Source organism: Stegostoma tigrinum, chromosome 30, assembly GCF_030684315.1.
Source record: "Stegostoma tigrinum isolate sSteTig4 chromosome 30, sSteTig4.hap1, whole genome shotgun sequence".
Classification (NCBI taxonomy): Eukaryota; Metazoa; Chordata; class Chondrichthyes; order Orectolobiformes; family Stegostomatidae; genus Stegostoma; species Stegostoma tigrinum.
In genome coordinates, this window is record NC_081383.1 from 2,466,848 (window position 1) to 2,491,530 (window position 24,683).

The 24,683-nt window shown below is 45.0% G+C and overlaps 1 protein-coding gene across 2 annotated transcripts in view; it reads right to left on the reverse strand.

Moving 5' to 3' along the window:
* Positions 1-4,797: 4,797 nt before the first annotated feature.
* Positions 4,798-24,683, reverse strand: part of LOC125466005 (small conductance calcium-activated potassium channel protein 2) — a 135,323-nt gene continuing 115,437 nt past the window's right edge. For both annotated transcript variants that reach the window (XM_048560081.2, XM_059638508.1), the window contains exons 7-9: positions 23,636-23,763; positions 11,523-11,592; positions 4,798-10,268 (exon numbers count right to left, since the gene is read on the reverse strand). In XM_048560081.2, the coding sequence (XP_048416038.2) occupies positions 9,984-10,268; positions 11,523-11,592; positions 23,636-23,763 (483 nt within the window). In that variant the 3' untranslated portion in view covers positions 4,798-9,983. The remainder of the gene's footprint in view (positions 10,269-11,522; positions 11,593-23,635; positions 23,764-24,683) is intronic.

Genomic DNA, 24,683 nt, shown 5'->3' on the forward strand with positions numbered 1-24,683 from the left:
CTGTGAGTAGCAAAGGGTGCACATTAATACCATGAAACTGTAGAGCAAATCCAACATCAGGCTTCCCACTCTCTCCCGCTGAGAATGTTTCTCCAGAATAGTTTCTCCCATATCCTCCCAATTACCCTCCAAGTGGGTTCAGCTGCTGGTCCACAAGCTGCAGCTGTCAAAGGGAGGTCTCACACGTACAAATGCACACACACACACACACACACACACACACACTCTTACTCATAGACTCACTGCCACACACTGTCACTCATGCGTATGCACTCCCACACACATAGACTCACAGTCACCCACACACATCCCAAAACACTCACTTACATGCGCTGTTTTACACACACAGACGCAGACACACACAGAGTGAAAATTAAGCAGTGTCAGGAAATTTTCTGGTTCTACAGCTTCTTTGAGGAACAGAGACAATGAATTAGAGACTGGAGCACAAAGCCATTTAGCACACGTCCGTTTGCAAATGGCTTTTCAATGGCTGCCATTAATCTTCTCAGCCCCCCTGAGCAATCAGACATCTTGAGCAATCTCCTACTCTCAATGAATGAATGGACCTTATGAATATTCTCAGATGGACTCAATGAGGTGGTTGTCTGAAAGAAGTATGGATGGAAGGTCCTGAGGCTGCTTTGGGGGTTGCGAGGGGAGGGCAGATGGGAATAGGGGAAGAAAGAGGCAAGTAACTAGCAGTTGCATGCTGTGGACAGTAGAGTAGAACTATGGTGGAAGGAGATACCCTAACAGAGCATTTGAAAATTGTCCCAGGGCAGGAACAGCACGGGGTTATCTACAGAGTAAAGTTTCATCCAAAATTGTCCCATTTGGATTGAGGTACGGACAAACTTAGTAAATCAGAAGTTTGTGTTAAACGTTAACTATCCTGATGAATTTAGAAGCTGGGGCAGGAAATAAAAGATTAACTTGCAAACCTAGAACACCTTTCGCAATCTTGGATTGGCACAAAGTATTTGACACCAATGAAGGATATTTTGGGATATATTCACTCTCAGAATGAGAAATGGGTCTTCCAATTTGTGCACAGCAAACTTCCACAAGCAGGAATGTGACAGCGATCAAATTATAGACTTTATTTGTTCAGGGGATTGGGCGTTGTTGGCTATGCCAGCATTCATTTCACACTTCTGATTGTGAGAGAGAAGCTGATGGTGAGCTGTATTCTTGAACTGCAACCTTGTTAGGAATACGGACACTCTCAAATGCCATTGGGAAGGGAGTTCCAGGACTTTCACACAGCGACACTGAATAAACAGTGATAAGTTTCCAAGTCAGGATGGCAAGTGGCTTGGAGGGGAACTTGGAGGGGGTGGGTGCTGTTCCCATGTATCTCTGCCCTTGTCCTTCAAGATGGTAGAGGTCATGGGTTTGGAAGAGTGAAGATTGGTATCTGTGATGCTGAGGATCTCTTGAGGAGTCTGAGATGAATCATCCCTTCGACAATTCTGGCTGAAGATTGTTGCAAATGCTTCAGCCTTATCTTTTGCACTGATTTTCTGGTCCCTTCCATCATTGAGGATAGAGATATTTGTGGAGCCTCCTCTTCCAGAGAGTTGTTTAATTGTCAACCACCATTTACAAATGGATGTGGCAGGACAGCAGAGCTTAGACCTGACGAATTGGGTATGGGATCACTTAGCTCTGTCATTTATTTGCTCCTTATGCAGTTGCCACAGGAGTAGTCCTATTTGGTAGCCTGACCAGGTTTTTTGCTTTGCCTGGTGTTGCCCTGTCATAAATTCCTGACACTTCAATGGGCTAGGGGGCGATCTCCTGGCTGGTAATAATAGAGGCAAGTGCTGAGCCAGAAGGATCATATCCTCGGTGCAGAGATGGGACTTTGTCTCATCAATGACTGCCCAGTGGTCACTCTTACTGATACAGTCATGGACAGATGCATCTGCAGCTGGCAGATTGGAGAGGATGAGGTCAAATATATTTTTCCCTCTTGTCAGCTCCCTCACCGCCAGCTGCAGACCCAGTCTGGCAGCAGAGTCCTTTAGGGCTTGGCCAGCCCAGTCATTAGTGCTGCTGCTAAGCCACTCTTGATGATGGACAATGGAATCCCTCACCCAGAGAACGCATTCTGCACCCTTACCATTCTCAACTCTTCCTCCAAGAGGCGCTCAACATAGAGGAGACTGATTCACCAGCTCAGTATATGGTAATCTGCAGGAGGTTTCCTTGCCCAGTTGCCATGAGACATTATGGGGGGGGGGGAAGAGTCAATGCTGAGGACCCCCAGGGCAACTCCCATTCAGGTGTATCCCACTGTGTGGCCACCTCTGCTGGGTCTGTCCTGCCGGTATATCCAGAGATGGAGATAATGGTGGCATGGATGGGACGTGTTTTGCTATTGCTGTTTATTTATTCAGAATTTGTAGAGATTTGATACCACTGAGTGGCAAGCTCGGCTACTTCAGTTAAGAGTCAAGTACGTTGCTGTGGGGTCTTGAATCGCATTGGCCAGACTCGGCAAGGATGGCAGATTTCCTTCCCGAAAAGTCTCGGCCAAAGTCAAATATGTTTCAATAACAATTAATGATGATTACATGGTCTAGCTTTTAAATCCAGATTTTATTATTCCAAATTTCACTAACTCACTGGGGTTTTAGGGACACGGGTCTTACCCTTCAGCCCACTGAGTCTGCATTGACCTATCCACACTAATCCCACTTTCAAGCACTTGGCCCATGATTTTGAATGTTGAAAACTAGCATCCAAGTTCAGCAGGCAAACGTCTAGGCAAATGGAATGGAAAATGATAATGGAACAGCATTGCTGAATCTATACAAGGTACTAGTTCACCCACAGCTGCAATACTCTGAACAGTTTTGGGGCTCTTAGTGAAAGAAACCTATGATAGCAGCTTCCAAACCTGCAACCGCTACCACACAGTCACCAGGTCATCATTCTGGAATTCCCTCCCTAAGGGCATTGTGGGTCAAACTACAGCAGCTGGACTTGCAGAATTTCAAGGAGGCAGCTCAACACCACCTTCTTAAGGGCAACTAGGGATGGGTAATAAATGCTGGTTCAACCAGAGACACCCACATCCCACAAGTGAATTAAACAATCTGGAAGGACAAGAGCTGCAGATACATGGGAACACACCCCCTGCAAGTTGCCCTCCAAGCCACTCACCATCATGACTTGGAAAAATAATCCCCATTCCTTCCAGCCTGGAACTTCCTTCATGAGAGAATTATGGGTTTTCCTGCACCCAGGGAAACTTCAACTGTTCATGAAGACAGCTCACAGTCATCATCTCCAGGGAAATTTGGAATGGGTAACAAATGTTAGCCCAGCCTGTAATGTCAAAACCCATGAACAAAATCCCTACTTTACCCTCCTCCCCCTTTGACTCTTAACTTAAAACCTAGCTCCTTGACCAAGCACCACAATATTTATTGTCTCAGTGTGAAATTCTGTCCGATAATATCTTGCTTCAAAAACCTTGAAATGTTTTGCTCTGTTAAAGGAGTGATATAAATCCAAGCAGTTTCAGAAAAGGTTTTCAAAATCAGATGGTAGTAGGGACTGCCGAGGCTGGAGAATCTGAGATCACACGGCGTGAAGCTGGAGGAACACAGCAGGGATCCCAGCTGGGGTCCCCACCCCCCGAGATCACACGGCGTGAAGCTGGAGGAACACAGCAGGCCAAGCAGCATCAGAGGAGCAGGAAAGCTGATGTTTCAGGCTGAGACCCTTCATCAGAAATCGACCCGAAATGTCAGCTTTCCTGCTCCTCTGATGCTGCTTGGCCTGCTGTGTTCATCCAGCTTCACGCCGTGTTATCTCGGGGGGTGGGGACCCCAGCTGGGACCCCTGCTGCGTTCATCCAGCTTCACGCCGTGTTATCTCGGGGGGTGGGGACCCCAGCTGGGACCCCTGCTGCGTTCATCCAGCTTCAGGCCGTGTTATCTCGGGGGGTGGGGACCCCAGCTGGGACCCCTGCTGCGTTCATCCAGCTTCACGCCGTGTTATCTCGGGGGGTGGGGACCCCAGCTGGGACCCCTGCTGCGTTCATCCAGCTTCACGCCGTGTGATCTCGGGGGGTGGGGACCCCAGCTGGGACCCCTGCTGCGTTCATCCAGCTTCAGGCCGTGTTATCTCGGGGGGTGGGGACCCCAGCTGGGACCCCTGCTGTGTTCATCCAGCTTCATGCCGTGTTATCTCGGGGGGTGGGGACCCCAGCTGGGACCCCTGCTGTGTTCATCCAGCTTCACGCCGTGTTATCTCGGGGGGTGGGGACCCCAGCTGGGACCCCTGCTGTGTTCATCCAGCTTCAGGCCGTGTTATCTCGGGGGGTGGGGACCCCAGCTGGGACCCCTGCTGTGTTCATCCAGCTTCACGCCGTGTTATCTCGGGGGGTGGGGACCCCAGCTGGGACCCCTGCTGCGTTCATCCAGCTTCACGCCGTGTGATCTCAAAATCAGATGGAACAGGAACATTCAGAAGAACTGCAATGAGAATGAATGTAGATGAAATAATGTAGATATTTCCAAACAGAAAAGTTAAAGACTACGGAGAGGAATCAGTAAACAGATGCTAATATTTTTCATAACACCTGTCCAGCTGCTATGTTGTAAAAATCCAAGAAACATTTTTTGTTGACTTTTGGTACAAAATCAATTCTGTGAGATGAACAAATAGAGGATGGTTACGTTTTTGCTAATTTAAAAGGCAGCGTTTTCAGGATTTATCTTAGAATATTAGAGAAGAAAGGCTGCGTCCATCAAAGATCTCATTTCATTTTGAAGAAAATAAGTAAAAAAAAAATTTTTATTTTGAACTTTGTTAAAACTCAAGAAAACAAGCAAACAATTAAAAAATGTACATTCAATGGTAAATTCACAATTTTTACACAGTGCATGAACACCACTTTCAGAGGTCTCAACACCAGTCACTCTCCGAACCTCGAGTGATTTTACAATTAAAAGCTAAACCAATGTTAATTGTTGTGGCTTCAACCACTTACCTGCCACTATGACAGTGGAATAATAAAAATTGTTGGAAGTGTATGCACAAGGGGACTTGATATGAGGACCTCGGTTTTCAGGAAATTATCTAGTTTGTAAATGAGTCCTATTTTTTAATTATTCACTCTTGGGATGGCGTATTGATTGTGTGGGTCTGACAGTACAACCCTTCAGAAGGCAGCCCAGTGCAAACTGTGTTTCTGTGGACCTGGAGGGTCACATAAAATCCTAGAGTAGGAAAGGATGGCAGATTTCCTTCTCTAAAGTGAACTTGTTGGGTTCTTAACAAATCCAACAACATCATAGTCATTTTCACAAGAGCCAACTGTCCATTTCCAAATTCTACATTATTGATTGAATTCAGTGTTCCTGATTTACTTTGAACTTAGTTTCTCTATCTGTCCAACAATTATGTCACAGCACTGGCCACTCCCAACCTGAATAGAAAATAGAGACTAGTGCTTATTGTAATATAAGGAATGGTTCTACTACAAACTCTATTCCTGAAGCTACCACCTCCACCCCCTCTCCCTTGCCACTGTCACAGGGTGAACCAGAAACCAACTGTTTTGAAATCTTAGTGTCCTAAACAGCTTGGAGCTCAGCCTCCTACCCCATACACTCTCTATCCCTCAGAAGGCCAATTCCCATCTCTGTCACAGTGGCAACTCTGCACTGGTCTTAGCTCATCGACTGTGATACCTTCACCCCTGCCTTTGTTGCCCCTTGACTATTCTACGTGCATTTCCTGGCTGCAGTCCCAGCTTGAAACTTGCCTAAAGCTAATCTATCTGAAATTCTGCTGCTCATCTCCTAATATGGAACAAATACCATTCATCCATCGCATCCAGTGTTACCATATCTGCATTAGCTTCCACTCCAACAATGTTTTGATTACAAAAAAGCCTTAAGATCATAGATACAGAAAACCTAGAAAATAGGAACAGGCCATTCGGCCCTTTGAGCCTGTACTAACATTCACCATAATCATCCAATTCAGTTCTCTGTTCCCACTTTCTCCCCATACTCTTTCATCCCGTTACCCCCAAGAACTAATTTTCCCTTGAAATCATTCAGTGTTTTGTCGTTGACCCCTTTCTGTGGCAGAGAATTCCACAGGTTCACCATCTCTGGGTGAAGATATTTCTCCTCATCTCTGTCCTAAATGTCCTACATTGTATTCTGGTTCTGGATTCCCCAGTCATCGGGAACACCTTTTCTGCATTTACCCTGGCATAATCCTGTTAGAATATTTACTATTCTGAAGAAGGGTCACTGGACTCGGAACGTTAACTCTGTTTCTCTCTCCACAGGCCTGCTGAGTTTTTCCAGCAATTTCTGTTTTTGTTTCGTTTACCTAATCGGATGCAAACTGATGTTGGCTGCTGAGGACAAAGTAAAGCAGCCTCACTTTCATTTCACAACAACTTACACTTTCCCTTTCTATACTTCCCTTTTCAAAATCCGTCCCAGAGGGAGTCTGCACCATAATCCTGTGACGTTATTACAAAATATGCTCTCTTTGACCATTTGCTGACATCACAGGTGTGGTGTAACATCTCCAGATCCTGACTTTTGGGGAATATTGTAGTCGCGTGGGGTGTAAAGTTTTAAATCAATTTTGGTTTGAAATCAGTTTTTTAAAACAAAAAACCCAAGAGCTTTGAATTGTCCAGGGGTAATTTGTCAATGCAATGGGTGAAGAACCTTTGTCACTTCATACATTCTCAGCTCAGGCAGTAAAAACACTGCAGCAGTTATAGAGACATTTGGGGTTTTTAATGAGGATTGACACATTTCAGGAGGCATCAAATTAACCCAATCCACTATTGGTTTACAACTGGCATATCTATATGCCAACCTGAGTTTTCATTGGTTCACACTGGAATGACTGGCAGCTGGGTCAGAGCCAATGTTTGTGCTGGGGGCGTGATCTGAAAGGGTCAAAGGGCAGTTGGGGAGTTAGGGTCAGAAAGGTCAGTGCAGGCTGAGGGGTCCGGGGCAGCTGAAAGAAAAGGTTTGCGAAAGGGAAGTTGTAAGGTTAAGGGGAGTGGGGAGGAAAGGAGGCAGCGTGAGGACTGGGAGGGGAGACAAAGAGGTGGGGGGGATAGGTGGGAGGAGGATGGAGAGTGAAGTGATGGGAGGGAGGAGAAGGGAGAGATGGGGGTGGGGGAGGAGAGACAGGGAGGAGGAAGGGGAATGGCAGGGTAAGCTGTTGGAAGGATAGGAACGGGGAGGGGAGATGAGGCTGTGGGAAACAGAAATTGGGCAGTATGAGGTGGGGGAGGTGGGATAGCGGGATGGTGTTTGGGAAGGGTGGGGTGGAAGGTGGGTAGGAGTGGAGAAAGTGATTGGTAGACTACAGGGAAGGGGAATGGGATGTAGTAGAAGTTGGTAAGAATGGAACCAATGGGATATTTTAATTTAACTTCAACAGGAGTGGACAATTGGGTGTTCAATGGGATTTGTTGATGGGTGCAGTGATGGGTAGTTGGGGGGTTTGTAGCTATATATATATTGGGAGTTTGAGGGGGGGGTGAAGACTGGTTTTGGGGGAAGATGACCATTCCTTGAGTGGAGGAATGGGCTATTTTAAGAATGTGATTTGACCTGGAGCACAAAATTAATTTCCGTCTTTCTTTCAAGTATTGATGTGACACCCGCAGCAGGGCTGAAACCAGTGACCTACACTCGACCCTCATCACTTGTGCCAAACTTAGATATTCCTGAATAATGTTTTCCTTTAAAATATGACTGACCAATCCTGCAATAGCAAGCAATATTCTCCTCGTTTCCTCCGAGAGAATCTCCGAAATGATTTCTTCCAGAAGCCCACATCATTTGGGCCAATTCAGTCACCCACCCAAAAGCATATTTTTCAGGAAACCCACTAGTCAGTGATTTCCATTAAATAACGTTACTTTTCCCAATCACTGACTGGACCAAACCTTTGGGCGTCCAAACAATGCCAATATGAAACATTCATTCTTGGGATGTGGGTATCATTGGCAAGGCCAGTATTTATCGCCTGCCCCTAGATGCCCTGGACAAGGTGGAAGGGAGCTGCCTTCATGGACCATTGTGGCCTGTTTAGTCAATGTTGCTGACTCTTCAGTCATTGCTATTGAAATCTCCCTCACGTATACTGTTGTTTGGTCACATTAAAATGTCACAGGTTCATGGAGTCCTTACAGGGTGGAAACATGCCATTTACCCCATCAAGACCACGCCAAACCCTCTGAAGAACATCCCACCCACCTCCGACCTATAACCCTGCAATTCCCATGGCCAAACCACCTAACCCTCACATCCTTGATTGTGGGAGGAAACCCCCACAGACACAGGGAGAAAGTGCAAACTTCACACAGACAGTCGCCTGAGGCTGGAATTGAACCCGGGTCCCTGGTGCTGTGAGGCTGCAGTGCAAACCACTGAGCCACCGTGCTGGGCAAATAGCAAAATCAAGCAACATCTAGAAGTCAACTTTATCCAAGATAAACACTTTGCTCACAAATTGAACTCCAAGCCATGCCTAATTTCATTTCCTATTTCTCATTTGTCAACTGGGATGAAATCAGTTTGCAGTAACAGCACAGAGTCTAAAGCTGGTACATGGTGTAAAACAGACAGTGAATTCAATATCACTGAAGACCAATTTCACCCCCCCACATGTGCAAAGTGTGGGCAGGCTGCTGGTAATAGTACAAGTCACCATCAATGCACCCATCCCCTCTACTGACCTGCATTCTCCTCTGATTCAATAACACCTCAATTCTTAAATTCTCATCCTTATTTTCAAATAACCCTAAAACCCCCTTTCTGTGTGATCTCCTGAAGCTCACAACTCTCCAAGACCTCTTCTCTCCTCAAATCATGGCTTCCTGCATAATCCTAACTTCCATCACTTCACTATTAGCAGCTGTTCCTTCAGCTGCCTGGACCCTAAGCTGTGAAATTCTCTCCCTGAGTCTCTCCAACTCTCTCTCCTCTGTCTGGAGATTCTGCAAATTCTACCCCTTTAAACAAGCTTTTCCTCATGTGGCCTGGTGTCAACTTTCATCTGAATATCTCCAGCAAAGGATCTCAGAATATCTCACTACCCTAAGGATGTTATATTAATGAAAGACATTGCAAATGTAGCCTGTGGATGGCCTGCAGGGGGTCACTACATTGGAACCCCATCCTGGCAGTTCCTCGTGCTCCATAAGGGGGAGCTTGGCCATTCTTTCATGACTGGAAGGGGGAGGGGGGGAATAGCCCTGCATCACCATTACCCTCTGACCCAAGGTGTGCTGAGGGCTACTCCAGTGGCCATTGCCACCTCAGCTCAGGCTACAAATTGGATCTGGTCATGTATTAACTGAGCACCACTTGACCACTCTCTGACTACAGTGGGAGCTACCAGCTGTATTTGAGCACAAGATATTGGGGTGATGTAGAGGCAGCATTGTGCTCACAGACTGTCCATGTGTCCATAAGCTGCTAACCAGCATACACCCCAATAAAGAGAATAGATTCCTCAGCTGGAAGTGAGAAGATTTCCAGAACCTGGAAAATAATGGCATCTTCCCACAATCTTTCTCTAATCTTTACCCTATTGAATCATGTCATTAAGTTGAGGATTCTCAGATATTATTCTGAATTGCAGACTGGGATGAGTTTGCTCAGAGAATACAATACCCATTATGCAGGGTGGCCAGAACGCGACTGTATTAGTAGGTGGGTGGGAGGGAAGAGTTGGAAAACACAACGCTTGAGGGAGATGGCTTCAACCTAGATATACTGGCCCAAACCCCTTGGCAAAAGCCTAGGGAGCTGCTTTACCCTTTTAAATATTAATGGTAACCTGCAGCTTCACTCTGGTATCCTAAAACCAAACTTATAAATTAGAGATGGCTTTATAGAAAAAAGCTAACATTGTAAGCCATACAATGGCCAAGTGAGATCAGATCATCTACTTCTGAAAGGCCCCTAGCTGCTGTCAGAAGATGTATGCGGTGCTGTCGATGGGGAGCGACGCCTTCGAGTTGGTGTCCATGACTTCTCCGAGCTGTACGCGACCAGTTTAAACTTGTGCATGTGAGTCTCAAAGAGGTCACGCTGCTGTTGGCCAACTGCTTGGGTGATCAGCCCCGGCAATGCCTGCAGGCTGACAGTTAGTGAGTCCAGTTTGGTCTCCAGTGTCACAATCCTTTTCTCCAAGTCTTCATTCTTCTCCTGCAGCTCTGACAGGATATCATACATCACATTCTGTGTCTGTGAACAGGGGACACGAACAAACAAGGTCAAAAGGACACTGTGCATGTAACACGCTTGAGAAGACCCAGTGATATTACACCTTATGATTCCCAACGATCTCCCGCTCCACCCTCCCAGGGAGCATCCTCCCCATCTGCCTGGGTTTGATGTTATTCATTTGCTCCCTGCTGGGGCTTCTTCCTGGCCCAGGAGCTTCAATCCTTGCCCACTTCAGTAAAGAATCAAAAACATGGATACAGGACTGGATTCACATATAGATACAGACTTGGCTGGGTGGCTAAAGCTGACCGAGATTGGGTATTGTGATTAGTCTATCATCATTCTTTCAGAGAGAGAGAGAGAGAGAGAGAATGGCCAAGGCTTTTATTCCAGAATTTCCCATGTTTTGTTCGGGTAGTGGAGATGTCAATGTTGTTGGAAGCCAGTGACAGTGGGTGGGATTTCATACTCTGCCCTACAGTGAGATTGGAGGCAGAAAGAGCTTTCTCTCCTCTCTCAAAGGTACTGGATTGAGCTTCCCATGTCCCCTTCCACTGTGAACCATCCTTGTGTGTGAGTGGACACAGAGTGCTGACACCTTACCCAACAAGGGAAGGGTTTCAGAACCAAATCCAATCCCAGCCTCTTCCACACAATCACCACCCTTTGGCCCCAATCCACATTCCCACTTCCCTGACGGTGCAGCAAGAATGTGCAGATAATCATCAGAAAGCCCGGACAATTTGTAATAAGCCCTCTCTGGGCCAGGAACATTCAGGCTCAATGTGGCCTTTGATAAGTAGCAGCCCCACAATCAGTCTCAACTCTGATCTGGGAGTTGGGTGATATTAGTAACACTCACCCACTCCTTGCAGACCAGGAGCTGCTAATCTTTCATGTTTGCCCCAGTGTTGGAATTAATGCTTAATGTTCAGGAAACTGCTGAAAGCACCCTGCAGCCAGAAAAATCACCGGAGCATTAAAAAAAAGATATGTATTAGTTGATGAGAACTGGAAGCGGGGGCTGCTGGATTTATGGGGAAGATTCATTTAACTAGATGTGACAAGTCTGTTTGCTTTTCGTTTGGCTGTAGTCAGGCAGGGGTGCCATGGCGATGAGTCTGTCAGCTGACCAACAGCAGGAGTCTGAAGGTAGAGGTCATGTGATGAAATCCCCAGGAAAGGGCCCATTCAGAGTTAGCAATCCCAAAGCTGCCCAACACGTTTGTTTGGCCTCCCAGTGTTTCTTGTGCAGTTCACTGTGATACCAACCTTGGCCAGATCCACGAGTGTATTTGCTTGATCATTTAACTTCCTCTGCTCCATTTTAACACCTCTTAATCTGTGTGGGAAACGCAGCATTAACTTTACGTCAAACAACTCTCATTGCAGCCATGCAGAAATGACTAAAAAAAACTACAGGCAAAGGCAGCAAGCAACATCTGGCCCAGACACAAGCAGTTGGAAGCTAGTTGAGGATCTCATGTCATTTGTGACATTAAAGTTTGAAGGTTTGGTCAGTCTCCACTCCATGGTTAGTAACTCAGGGGTCACAAGTCACAGAATGACCCACCATGACAAGAAGCAATTGGGTGAGACGCGAGAATCCTCTTTAGGCTAAGGGTAGGCTGCGCATGTATTCGACAACATCAGGTCATGCGAGCTGATAAATTCATTCAACAATCCTTCTGTTCACGGTTGACCTTCTCAGTGACCCGTCTGCCCTCCTGCTTTCTCAATTAGCATTTGTAGCAAACTTGTAGCCCACAGCTCAACCCAATTTTTATATCAGTCCCAACACAAACACAGGAGTAGCCCACTCGGATCATCTGGTCTGTGAGAACGTGCCAGCTCCTCATCACCTTCTTCCCAAACCGTCCTCCTCACTCCATCACCTTACTCTTCTATTTCTCCCTCCTGTTTATCCAGCTACCCCTAAAATGTATCAATATTATTCACCTCAAAGTCTGCCTGTGGGGCAAGTGTCACATTCTCCCCATAGCCTGGGTAAAGGGAGGCTGTGTCCCCCATGTGCCCTGATCAGCTGCTCCAAGAGGTTGATAACTAAGAGGAGTACTTATAATGACTCTCTGCTGCCTTTCTTACTGAATCGGTTTTAAGGTTTTCAGCATCAGCAAAGGCAACAAACTTTTAAAGAAAACAGGACAAGTCAATAAGGCTGTAAAAAAAGAACATCAAATCCTTGGCTTTGTGAAATCGAGGCACAGATTCTAAGCATTTATGACTCAATGACTAGGCCTCACTGTATCTGAATCTGGGCATCATACTGTAGAAAGGATGCAGAGGAGGATTATTAGAATGTGGCCCAGCTCAGGAAATTCAAGTCTGTTGGGAAACTGGGATTATTTTCCTCAAATCAATATAACTTCGAGCCCTGAAGTCAAGGAAATTGGGACAGCATGGGATGGATGGATGTCCAGCCATGATCTCATTAAATGGCAAAGTAGACTTGAGAGGCTGAATGGTTTACTGCTGCTTCTGTGTTCTAATGTTCTTGCTTAAAGAGAGATTTATGATCTCTGAATCAAATAGTGCAGATCGCCCACTAACTCTGTTGTCAATAGAGAAACTACAACAGTTAAAGGAAAGCAGGCCTTCACTATTGCTATCTCAAAGACAATAATTAGAGTTTGGCAGTAAATGCCAAGTTTTTGTCAGCATCCATATCTCAGGGAGAAATATTTAAAGAAACGGACAGCTCAGCACGTAACATACATGCCAAGAATATCAATCTTTTTTATCTTTAAGACAGAGGAAACTGCGTTCTTATCTCACATATCTGCTCCGAGAACTTTCGATAATTGCAAGGCGAGTACACCACTGCAGAACGTAAACAGCTTAAAAAACATTAATCTGGATCGTCTATTCCCTAAATGCCATCTGGTTTGCATTTGGAATTTTGCTGTTGGTTTCTGGGATGCCTCATTCAGAAATTTCTGAAGTGCAAACTTAACCAAGTCTGTGTTTGTCTTAAGCCTTCTCCTTCAGACCTGAGAAAAGGCTGAGGGCCCATCTTTGAGGTTCCTAATTCATTTTCCTGATTAGGAAGTCAAAACTTTGCATTCAGACCCTCCTATTACCTGCCGGTCCCAACCATGCCCTTTTTTCTAACAGAAGATGTAAACTTCTTGCTTGAATCATGAACTTCCTGTTTCAGTCTCAGAGTAATCTCCTGTTATGGCGTGGGCTAACTTCCTCTTCCATGTCAGTAATGGAAAGTTATTGTATGCTAGCAAAGTCTAGATCTTACAAGATATATTCTAAATCTTTTGCTGAGGAGCTGAAGGGATATTTGATTCAATTTAACCATACTGTATAACAAAGAGCACAACCTCACCATGCTTCTTAAAGATCCACTCAATTAGTTGCATTGTGGAGTAAGTGAGGAGCAGTATGCATGGTTTCAATGTTTTGTCACAACACTCTGTCAGTGCGATGGACAGTAATATTAGCCAGACATTCCATCTGACCCCATGCGTGTTCTGTTTCAAGGGTTCCGTTAAGTCTCCTCTCTCATTTCTCCATCTGTCAGTTTCTGCTCTCTCAGCGACTTATCTGTCTGCATTTGGCACAGAACTTAAAGCATTGCTAAAAAGTGACAATGTCAAAGATTTTCATGTTGCACTTATTAGGATGTGGACTTAAGAAGACAAACATAGGAAGGGAACACCAATTTATACAGCACGAGAAAGGGTACTGATTGGTTGGACCACAGGTGGCATGGCGATGCAGAAGGAGTTAATCTGAAATCATTAAGCTCAAGCCAGGCAGATGGATTTTGATTAGTCAGGGCACTGCCATGGGAAAGGCAATAGGGGTAGGCACTCTCCCTAACACTTCCTCATTGAAAAGATTGTGTGAATGAATTTATTTTGCCTTCAAAGATCAGGGCCAAGTGAGTGAATTTACATAGTTTCTAGTGCACACAAATGAATCACATGATGAGCATGACCACTAATCCTAGTTTCTAGTGTATTTCTTAACAGCACAGTCAGGACTATCGAGTAGATGCTGTCCAGGAGCAGCAGTACATCAGTATTCCTGCTGCACTCCCCATGGCAACACCCTGACCAATTAGATGTACCAGCCTGGTGTGTTTGTAATTAGCTAAGATTGACAGTTAACAGTTCCTGCCATGTCACCATGCCAACCAGGATCCCACCAATCAGCACCTTCACATACTTTGTAAATTGTCATTCCTTCTCTAAGTTCTGCTGAATGTGTGGTAGTTCTGATGAATGCAATGCAAAAACTTTCGAGTTTGTGTCTCTTTTCAGCAAAGGTTAACTTTCTCAATTCCTGCAGGGTTACCTCCTGCAAGTTTCCAATGGAATTCTTCCTCTGAGCTGTGCTTTATGGAACAGGTGGATGATGAAGAAGAGAGTGGTGAGGTGAGTGAAGCTATCCCAGACACACGGGGCACATGAGCCAGGACCTCCACATCCGAGGACCATGCAACAAAAGCAAATAGCTGATGGGTATGTGACGGGAGCTTCTTTATGCCTGCAGAACCTCAGAAATTGACCACATTATAGCTGCTACTGTATCAGAGATAGCAGGAACTGCAGATGCTGGAGAATCCAAGATAACGAGCTGTAGAGCTGGATGGACACAGCAGTCCAAGCAGCATCTTAGGACCAGGAAAGCTGATGATTCGGGCCTAGACCATTCACCAGAAATGGTGTCTGTGACGAAGGGTCTAGGCCCGTAATGTCAGCTTTCCTGGTCCTAAGATGCTGCTTGGCCTGCTGTGTTCATCCAGCTCTACATTTTGTTATCTTGGATTCTCCAGCATCTGCAGTTCCTTTTATCTCTCCCTGCAGCCATGCTGTGTTTGTATCTTATTAATTCGCCCTTTGTTGGAATGACCCATTCTCTCCCTTTCACACTTTAAATTTACACCCATTTTACATCATTTTTTCTCCTTCTCCACCGTGGACCACACTTGTCATTTGCACTGGGCCTCTACATCACCTGTCCTCTTGCTCCTCTTTTGTTTCTGTCAAAAGTTTGTAAAAGTTTCCAACAACTTTTAATTCTTAAGAGGAGTCATATTGGACTTGAAATATTAACTCCGTTTCTCTCGTCACAGATGCTGCCAGACCTGCTGAGTTTCTCCAACACTTTCTGGAGGATGTTAGGCCAGGTTTATGGATATACCTGGGAGAAAAGTTGGGGATATAGAATATGGACTGAGATGGGGATTTGGAAGATGAGAACTCAAGTTATTCCAGTTACAGCTCCAAGGAGACTCAGATTTTGGCAGTGCTAATTCTGCTAATTTTACAGCTACATATTGGGCAGTAAGGTACAGGTCTCAGTCAAATTAAATTACCAATTTCTCAAGCGTTTTGTGAAATTAAATGTTGGCTTACTCACTCCTGATTAAGAGTTGCTTAAAAAGGCAAATTTACTTGACACTTTATAGAATCACAAGGGGCATGGATAGGGTAAATCGACAAAGTCTTTTCCCCAAGAGTAGGGGAGTCCAAAGCTAGACGGCACGGGTTTAAGGTGAGAGGGGTTACATTTAAAAGAGACCTAACGGGCAACTTTTTCATGCAGAGGTTGACACCTGTATGGAATGAGCTGCCAGAGGAGGTGTTGGAGGCTGGTACAGTTACAACATTGAAAAGCATCTGGATGGGTACATGAAGAGGAAGGGTTTGGAGGGATAGGGTCAAATGCTGGCAAATGGGTCAAGATTTGTACAGGATGTCTGATCGGCCGGAGGGTCTGTTTCTGTGTTGTGTACCTCTATGATTCTATCACTGGGCTCCCATTTACACCCTGGGATCCTTTGTCATTAGGGGACATTGATGCTTCTCTGCTAAAACCATTTAATTTCCAACTGAAGAGAAATTACAGGTTGTAAAATGCCAGCACTTTGAAAGGCTATTCACCCACTATACTTACTCAAGCTATCCTCTCCATTCCCAATCTCTCAAACACTTCTTTACATTTCAGATTCATGGTTAAAATTGGAATAGTGTAGGTTAGATGGGTTTCATATCGGTATGACAGGTCGGCACAACATCGAGGGCCGAAGGGCCTGTACTGTGCTGTAATGTTCTACGTTCTATGTTCTATGAAACAAAGTGTATCATTGGTGTCTTGCTTAGAATTGAGGATCAAAGAGTTTCAAGTGCCCTGGGGACATTAATGATGCTCAGCTAAAGATGCACTTACCTTCCACATTAATAACTATGGAGAGTTTATCATCAGTGCCAACTGTGACTGAATGGTTGCCTGTGAAATGGACTGCTCACCATTTGTTTCACTCTTTAATTAAAGAGCTGAATTCAAAATAGAAAACCTTAAAGCAGAGGGGACACCTAATGGTGTTGGGATTCAGAATTGAGAATATTAAGGTTGGTACAGTCAATATCAAAGATTACCCTCTTTCCACCACTATTCCATGTACTCAGAGAGATATAATTGGAAATGCACCCCTGTCCTCAGGCCTGTAGGAACCATGTTTGAGTGGGTATGGTCATGCCATGGACCATCTCATTGGGCGCTCTCTGCCTCCTCCCCTGTCCAAGATTGTAGTTCCCACTTCCCGTTCATTTCGTTGAATTCAATTTAAAACTTTCAGTTTTGTATTTAATCAAGAACAAGTTGCTGTTTCTGAGGAACTTGTTTTTTCACCAAGGCAGAGCCGTTAACACTGAATATGGATCAGCCAAGAGGAATGGTGAGGTCGCAACCATATCTTTCTGACTGGTTCCTACGGCCCACCTACCACACACAGGCTCCTAAACATCGCACCCCATCCCCACGCAAAAGGGAAGATTATAAAATCAAACACAACTTACTTCTGGCCTCTGCATTGAGTTAGCAAAACAGAACAGAAAAAAAAAGGACAAAAACACATCACAGGGTTAATACGATAAGACACAGGGATAAAAAGGAACATACAACAAATAACAATAATCCAAGCCCTCTCACATGAATCTTTCCAGCTACTGAGTTTGAAACTTCTTAACCTTGAGCAGTCAAAGGGAGACCAGGAATTGCACAACATTTGTGGAGGGCACAGGAAGGGCCTGCACCAGACTGCAGCTCGGGTTGTGAACCCTGGCTTGCAAGCTGCACTAGAGGATGGACTGAAATGCAAAGTACAGGCATCCTAAGTATTGCCCCTGCCCTCCAACTCAGGTTCCTCTCTCTATTGAACACTTTATTCAAATGTACTAATGCAGATAACATGGGAGGCAAAGCATCGACTGGCTATAGCACTTGAGGGGTATTAACCATAGCTCAGTAGGTAGCTCCCTTACCTCTGAGTGAGATATTTGTGAGCTCAAGTCCTCCTTGAGAAATTTGAGCAAACAGTGCAGTCTGGCACTGAGCTTCCTCTTGGGTGAACACTGAATAGTCCGCAGTATATCTGGAAGATCAGGTGGTGTCTTGGACTAATACTCATCTCTCAACCATCATCATTTAAAACTGGTGGTTTGGTTGTTATCACATTACATCTTGTCAGGAGAGATTTTCTGCCGTGTTTTTCACGTTTTCTGTAATTTCTGTCATGGATGTGCCTATCACTGGCAAAGCCAGGACATGTTGCCCAACTCATGAATACTTCATGGACTGTAAGCTACTTTGGGCCATTCCAAGGTATTGAAAGGTGCTATATAAATGGGAGTTGTTTATCTTAGTGTACCGAATATGAAGTAACACTGGGACATTATAACAAGACAGCAACATGATTTAGCAAATGTCAGTCATTGATAACAAATTGATCTTAACTAAAGGACACCAAGTCAGAAGTGGACGGAGATGTTTCACATTAGGTTGAGGTGAACCTGACCCTTGACTTCTGACCCCAGTTAGCATACACTGTAGCCAATAATGAGACCCAGCAGAATAAATGATCCTGTCAACCCTGCCTGGCTCATGCCCTGCATGTTTCTCAAGACTAGTTGTTTTGGTATGAAAAGACAAAAAGTCCTTGCATTTGGCTCATTGGAATGTGTGCTGGCTCCACAGCAAAGATACTTACCACTGGCCTATGAAGCCTTCAGTTGTTGAGGAGGTTGCTATCACACCTCAGCTGCATTGCTCCTACAGTGAGAGGTGATCGGAGAATAGGAGCATGTTGCTGATGGTTGTGTCTGAGTTCTCACAGTCACATAGAATAGCAGGAGAGGCTACTCACTCTACTCACTCTCCAGGCCATATCACCTCGTCTGGGCTTACCAGCTCTGCTTGGACATATTCCAGACGGTCCATCACAAGACCTCCAACCACCCACCCTTCTGATGAAGGGTCATCGGACCTGAAACATTAACTCTGATTTCTCTCCACAGATGCTGCCAGACCTGCTGAGCTTTTCCAGCAACTTTGTTTTTGTTCCTACACTTTGGCTATTGGCTGGACAACACTGCAATCCTCCTGACACTCGCCTCCCCGTAGCCAATTGTAAAAGGAACAGATTGACACTTGGCTGCTGATTGGATGAATCTGACTGTTGGTCAAATGGCCAACTATTCCTATTTCCAAACTTTTTTCCAGTAAATGACACTGTCTAAAGAAAAGGAAAAAAGCACAATTGTTTTAATGCCAACATTTTTCTCCCAGGGATTGCCTCACTGCATTGTTCTGGAGTTGAGTCTTTAGTTTGTGGGACTCCAGGGGACTCTTGTCTGTTGTAAACAACAACACCACAAGCTCCAGTTATTGTCAGCAATATTAAGGCTCATTAAAGAGATAACGTCTCAAATCAGATTGACTGACCATGGCCAAGACGGTGGAGCCACTTGGCCATATTTTAACATCTTTTTAAAACACCAAATTAAATTTTAAAAAGATATCACGTGACAGGGACCTTGTGGTCATGGTAACAGAGCAGTGATACAACATAACAGAAAGAGAGAACTTAAAATAAATGGCAGGCTAGTTTAGCTAGTAACCTGGTTACCAAACAAGCTTCAATCAATAACTTTCAAGACTTGGAAATCATGTGGTTTAAGGTGTTTCACTGGGAGAAAACAGTATTTAAATAAGACTAACTTCTGACATTAACATGACAGTGATGTGTGGGTCCACAGACGAGCCTCTCCTGCGCTTAATGTACAAGTTTAATATTTACAGCGTTGTACCAGCAAACTAATTCAGGTTAGAGCTTCATTGATCACTATGTGCAAGTGGATTATCTGTTAAGCTTTATTCAAGAGAGTTGGTGTGATGTTTTGGGTATAATTGAACAGTGAGCGCTCCCAAAGGCATCAGCTGGTGGTTGGAATGTTTTACATTGACCTCCCAGAGGAACCTGTCGATGCATATTATTTAATGCTCATTTCCCCCGAGCAGAAGCACTTGAATTCTGCAGAATCTATGCTTCTGTATGTCATCAGTGAGTACAAAGCAAGATATTGCTCCCTGTCTTTAATCACAAGTGCATACGCACTGCAGATTCTTTGGTTTCCAATTCCCCTGCCCAGTCTATTAACAAGGTGTGTGCTACTACACTATTTCTCATGTCCTGCTGCTCTGGCACTCACGGAACAGTTTTTCAAGCAATTAGTAACATAATGATGCATGGTTCTATTATTTGAATATCTACCTAGTGGGAATTTGCTTGAAATTACTTCACAGCTTCTCACTTCAGATCCTTAACCTGAGAAGACTGTCTGTCTGACTTAGATTCAATGCCAGATTCTGTGGTCGGTGGTTAGTGTTTAGCACATCACCCCAGAACCAGCCTCCTCCTTGGAATCCTGGCAATAGCCTGTGTAATAACACCAAATACCATTAACGATCCAGTCCAACAATGTGCAGTCTTGAAGGCGTAACTCATATTAATCCTAAGCGATGGAATTCACTTGAATTATGTCTTTGAATCAATATTTCTGACTTTCAAATTCCTTTCATATAACAAAGCCAGAGATGTCATTCCAAATGTTCAAATTGTTGAACACACTGATGGCAGAGAGAAGGATTCAATGTCACTAGAATGGAGATGAGCGAGATGCACCCAGAATGATACACACTATGTGTCATGTCAGCAGGCTGGGTAAGACAGAGCAAAAAAAAAAGGGGAAAGCCAGGGAGATTGAACAATTGACTGAAGGAATGGAGTATAATCTCTTCGTGATAATGTGCTGACTGGGATTATTCTGAACATTAATCCTATGCCATTTCATTTCCTGCCCACCTTGCTTGGGACATCAACTTAGAATTTCTAATTGTTTTTTGACATTTTCATAATTGGATCTATGACCAGTCAGTGTGAGAAAAATTGGAAATAGTCAGAATTTTAGATTAAAGATGGGAATAAAAACTATCATTATAAAGTTATGGGTGCAGCATGGGCCCAATCACTAAGTCAAACTGTTAGATCACTGCAGTTTCAAACTACACTTGGGGTCACAGTGTGGTTTGACCCCCCAGTTGATACAGCGTGCTGCTGTATCAGAGGTGCCATTTATTAAAAAACAATTAAAAGGAGACTCCTGCATCTGTAGTACTGGTGCTTCAGAATAACAGCAAAGAGCCCATGGGGTTTATACACAGTCAGATACTCCCTGTTGTCCTGACCAAAGGTACTTTCAACTTCTTTTACAACATCACCAAAAGCAGTTCCCCAGCCACTTTTAAAATTCTCCTCCTTGCTTGTAAATCCCTCCATAGTTTTACCTCTCCCTAACCCAATGTTCTCCTCTGACCCTACAACCTTTGCACTCCTGTATATCTGGCCTCTTGCTGGTTTCTATTGCTCCCTCATTGGTGGCCACGTCTTTAGCTGCTTGGGTTCCACACTTCCTTCCTAAACCTCTCAGAAATTTCTCTCTTTGGCCAAACTTTTGGTCACCTGTCCACACGTCTCTTTACATAGTCCAGTGTCAGAGTTTATATGGTCACATTTGTGTGAAATGCTTTGAAGAGTTTATTTCATTGAAGAAACTATATAAATACAATATGTCCTTGTTGTGGTATTGGATGAAGGCTGGAGGAGCTGGCCTGTGCTTCAAGCATTTTCTGTCTTTCTTTGAGATTGTTATTTTCTTTGCTAAGGAGGGATTTTTGATTGGAAAAGTTTGCCACTTGCTGGAGTGCACTGAAATACTTAAATAAAACCTGATAGTTTCCCTGAGTCTGGGCCCAGCATGTGTACGTGTGCAAACCTCTGCTGTGAATTAGCCTGGGGATAGTTGTTTCGCTGTGATATAGCTCAGAGCTTAGGGCACCAAAAGATGATTTCCAACTGGGATCAATTCTGCTGATGGAGAATGTGAAAAATGGATTTTGTCCAAAAGTGCAATGATTTATTTCTGATTGTCTTAACAATTAACATTAAATCAAGAAGCTTGAAACCATTCAGGACAAAGCAGCCCATTTCATTGGCACCCATGCATCATCTTTCAAATCTACTTCCTCCCCTACCAACGCTCAGTCGCAGCAGTGTGTACCATCTACAAGGTGCGCTGCAGAAATTCACCAAAGATCCTCACACAGCACCTTCCGGACCCATGACCACTTCCATCTAGAAGGACAAGGTCAGCAGATTAATGGAAACACCAGCGCCTGCAAGTTCCCCTCTGAGCCACTAACTATCTTGACTTGGAAATATATTGCTGCTCCTTCACAGTCATTGGGTCAAAATCCTGGAATTCCCTCCCTAAGGGCATTGCGGGTCAACCTACAGCACATGAGCTGCAGTGGTTCAAAAAGGCATCTCACCACGACCTTCTCAAGGGCAGCTAAGGAAGGACAATATAAGATATTCAATCTCATGAAATAATAAATTTTAATTTTTTTATGGGGCTTTTGTGGATCAGTGATAGATTCCCCACCTCTGAGGCAGAAAGTCTGGGTTCAAGTCTCACCTTTTCCAGACGTATGTCATAACATCCCTGAACATGTTCATTGGAAAAGTTTGGGAATCAGAATTAGACGCCAGAGGGAAAAGAGAAGTTAAAATAATTCAAGAGGATTAACAGGGAACAGTAGGATTCCAGTGCCCTTCCCTCTGAACCAGGTAGCCTGGGTTCAAGTCCCACCTGCTCCACACGTGTCATAATACTTTCTAATCAATCTGCTCAGTGGTATCCAAAATATTTATTGAAGAATGGTTGAATCGACAGCCCATTTTGCCTTTGTTACATCTTCAAGATTACCCCAGGCTGTCAACATGTCCTAGGCCCCTTCAACTCCCTCATACAAAACAGTCAGGCAGCAAATACCAGCTGACTCACTCAACATCTCATGCTCCACGATGGCTGGAATACAGAGACCAGCACATTTCTGCTCAATCCCCCCGCCTCAACGTTCTCTTGCCTGTCAAGCCAACTGTGGCTAATTCCATCCTCCTAACCCCAACAGGTCTAAGTGGCTCTCCTGTTAGCACAAAGCCCCCACCCCCACCCCCGCCCCGCCCCCAGGGTGCCGGTCCCTAAGGTTCTTCCTGCAGCTGTTTTTTTGTCCCGATGACAGTCCATCTGTCAACTTGACCAGCTGCTAGACAGGAAAACGGAAAAAGAAACAATATCGAGGTGTTACTTTGTCAACATCCTTTGCTATTTCTGGGCTCCCTCCAGTACCCACTCCCCCCTCAATCATACCCTCTTAGATGTGCCCCCATAAATAGTAGACCATACTGTCTCCAACCTGGTCCTCTGCTTTTACTGGCCAGGGTACTGGGACCAGCATTTACAGTCATGGTGCTCCTCACATACTGAGGGGACTATTGACGGAAAGATTACACACAAGGAGGAGCTGCTCCCTGAAGGAATTTGGTTACCCCTTCTACAATATGGCCACTCATGAAACTTGAAATTGGAAGAGGTATTTAAACATTTTTCAGTAAATTTGCTCAAGGGACAGACAGAGGGATGAAACAAATAGACAAACACACAGAAGGTCAGATATAGGAGCCTGGAATCTGAACATCTGCCTTTGCTGTTATCGACAAGAAGAGACAAAGTAATCAACAAAAGCATTGAACCACATGAGAGGAATAATACTGGTCAGTAAAGGTGAATTCCCAGGATAGTGAATGGAATGTTATTAATTGGTGAATGCAGATCAATAACATATGAAAGGGATTTTAAACTTGAATACAGGACCACGTGGGGATTATAACTGTATATTCAACACTTTAGGAGTTCAAGACCACAGTCAGACTGAAGAGCGGGACTACAGAGGAGCCTTATAGAGTTGAATTTCCAAAATCTCCATGTGTGGGAAAATGGCACAGAAGAGATCCCCAGAAACTGCACAAAACTTAGGAGAGACAACTGATGAAGGGCTGTCCAGAAAGACGGGACCCCACGGACAGTGTCTGAGAGGTAGAATTCTAAATAAACACAAAGACAGTGAAGGTAACATTGGGAGAATCTCCAAGGCAGGCTACTCACTGATGAATGGCTTGAAGAAATTTTCGTTGGTGTTTGCGGACTTTGGCGTGGTCAATCTTCTTTACCAGTTTGGTGTGTTTGTAAATCAGCCACGTTTCCCTGAGTACATTGGCAGCTGTGTTTTTTACCTGAAAGAAATGACCTGGAAATCAGAGGCGAGGTTTTGGGAAGCAAAACCTTTGTCACAAGCCAGGCGCCCTCAGGTTATATCTGTACCACAGGGTCAGTTCATTTCAGGGTACAGCCCTTTGATTTTCTGGAATGGTAACTTAAAGGGGCTGACTGGTCACTGGCCTGCACGGGAAGATTTAAGTTGCAAGGCAATTATTCAGCTTAACTAGAACATCGGGACAAGCTTCACACACCCTCTCGAATTTCCTCCCTCATCTTCCAAATAACTAACTCTCAAACTCAGCCCTAGAGTCCAGGCCAGAGGGGTTACACCAGGATCCAGTAACTGGGCCTCAAGCCTTTTGGGGGCTTGCTGTGTTCAGACCAGGGACCAGAAGCTTACAGACCATTATCTTTGCCCCTGGCCCTGGTCAGTCACGCTTCAGTCAGTATCCGCTCGGTTTAAACTCCACAAACGAAATTCGAGCACAGATTCCAGTTAGATATTCCTGGTGCTAGCGCTGAGGGGAGCACCGCACCGTCGGGGGGGTCGTGCTGAGGGAGTGCCGCACTGTCAGCGGCTCAGTGCAGAGGGAGCGCCGCACTGAAAGAGTGGGCACTGTCAGAGGGTCAGTGCTGAGGGAGTGGGCACTGTCAGAGGGTCAGTGCTGAGGGAGTGGGCACTGTCAGAGGGTCAGTGCTGAGAGAGTGGGCACTGTCGGAGGGTCAGTGCTGAGGGAGCGCCGCACTGTCGGAGGGTCAGTGCTGAGGGAGTGGGCACTGTCAGAGGGACAGTGCTGAGGGAGTGCCATACTGTCAGAGGGACAGTGCTGAGGGAGCGCCGTGCTGTCGGAGGGTCAGTGTTGAGGGAGTGGGCACTGTCAGAGGGTCAGTGCTGAGAGAGTGGGCACTGTCGGAGGGTCAGTGCTGAGGGAGT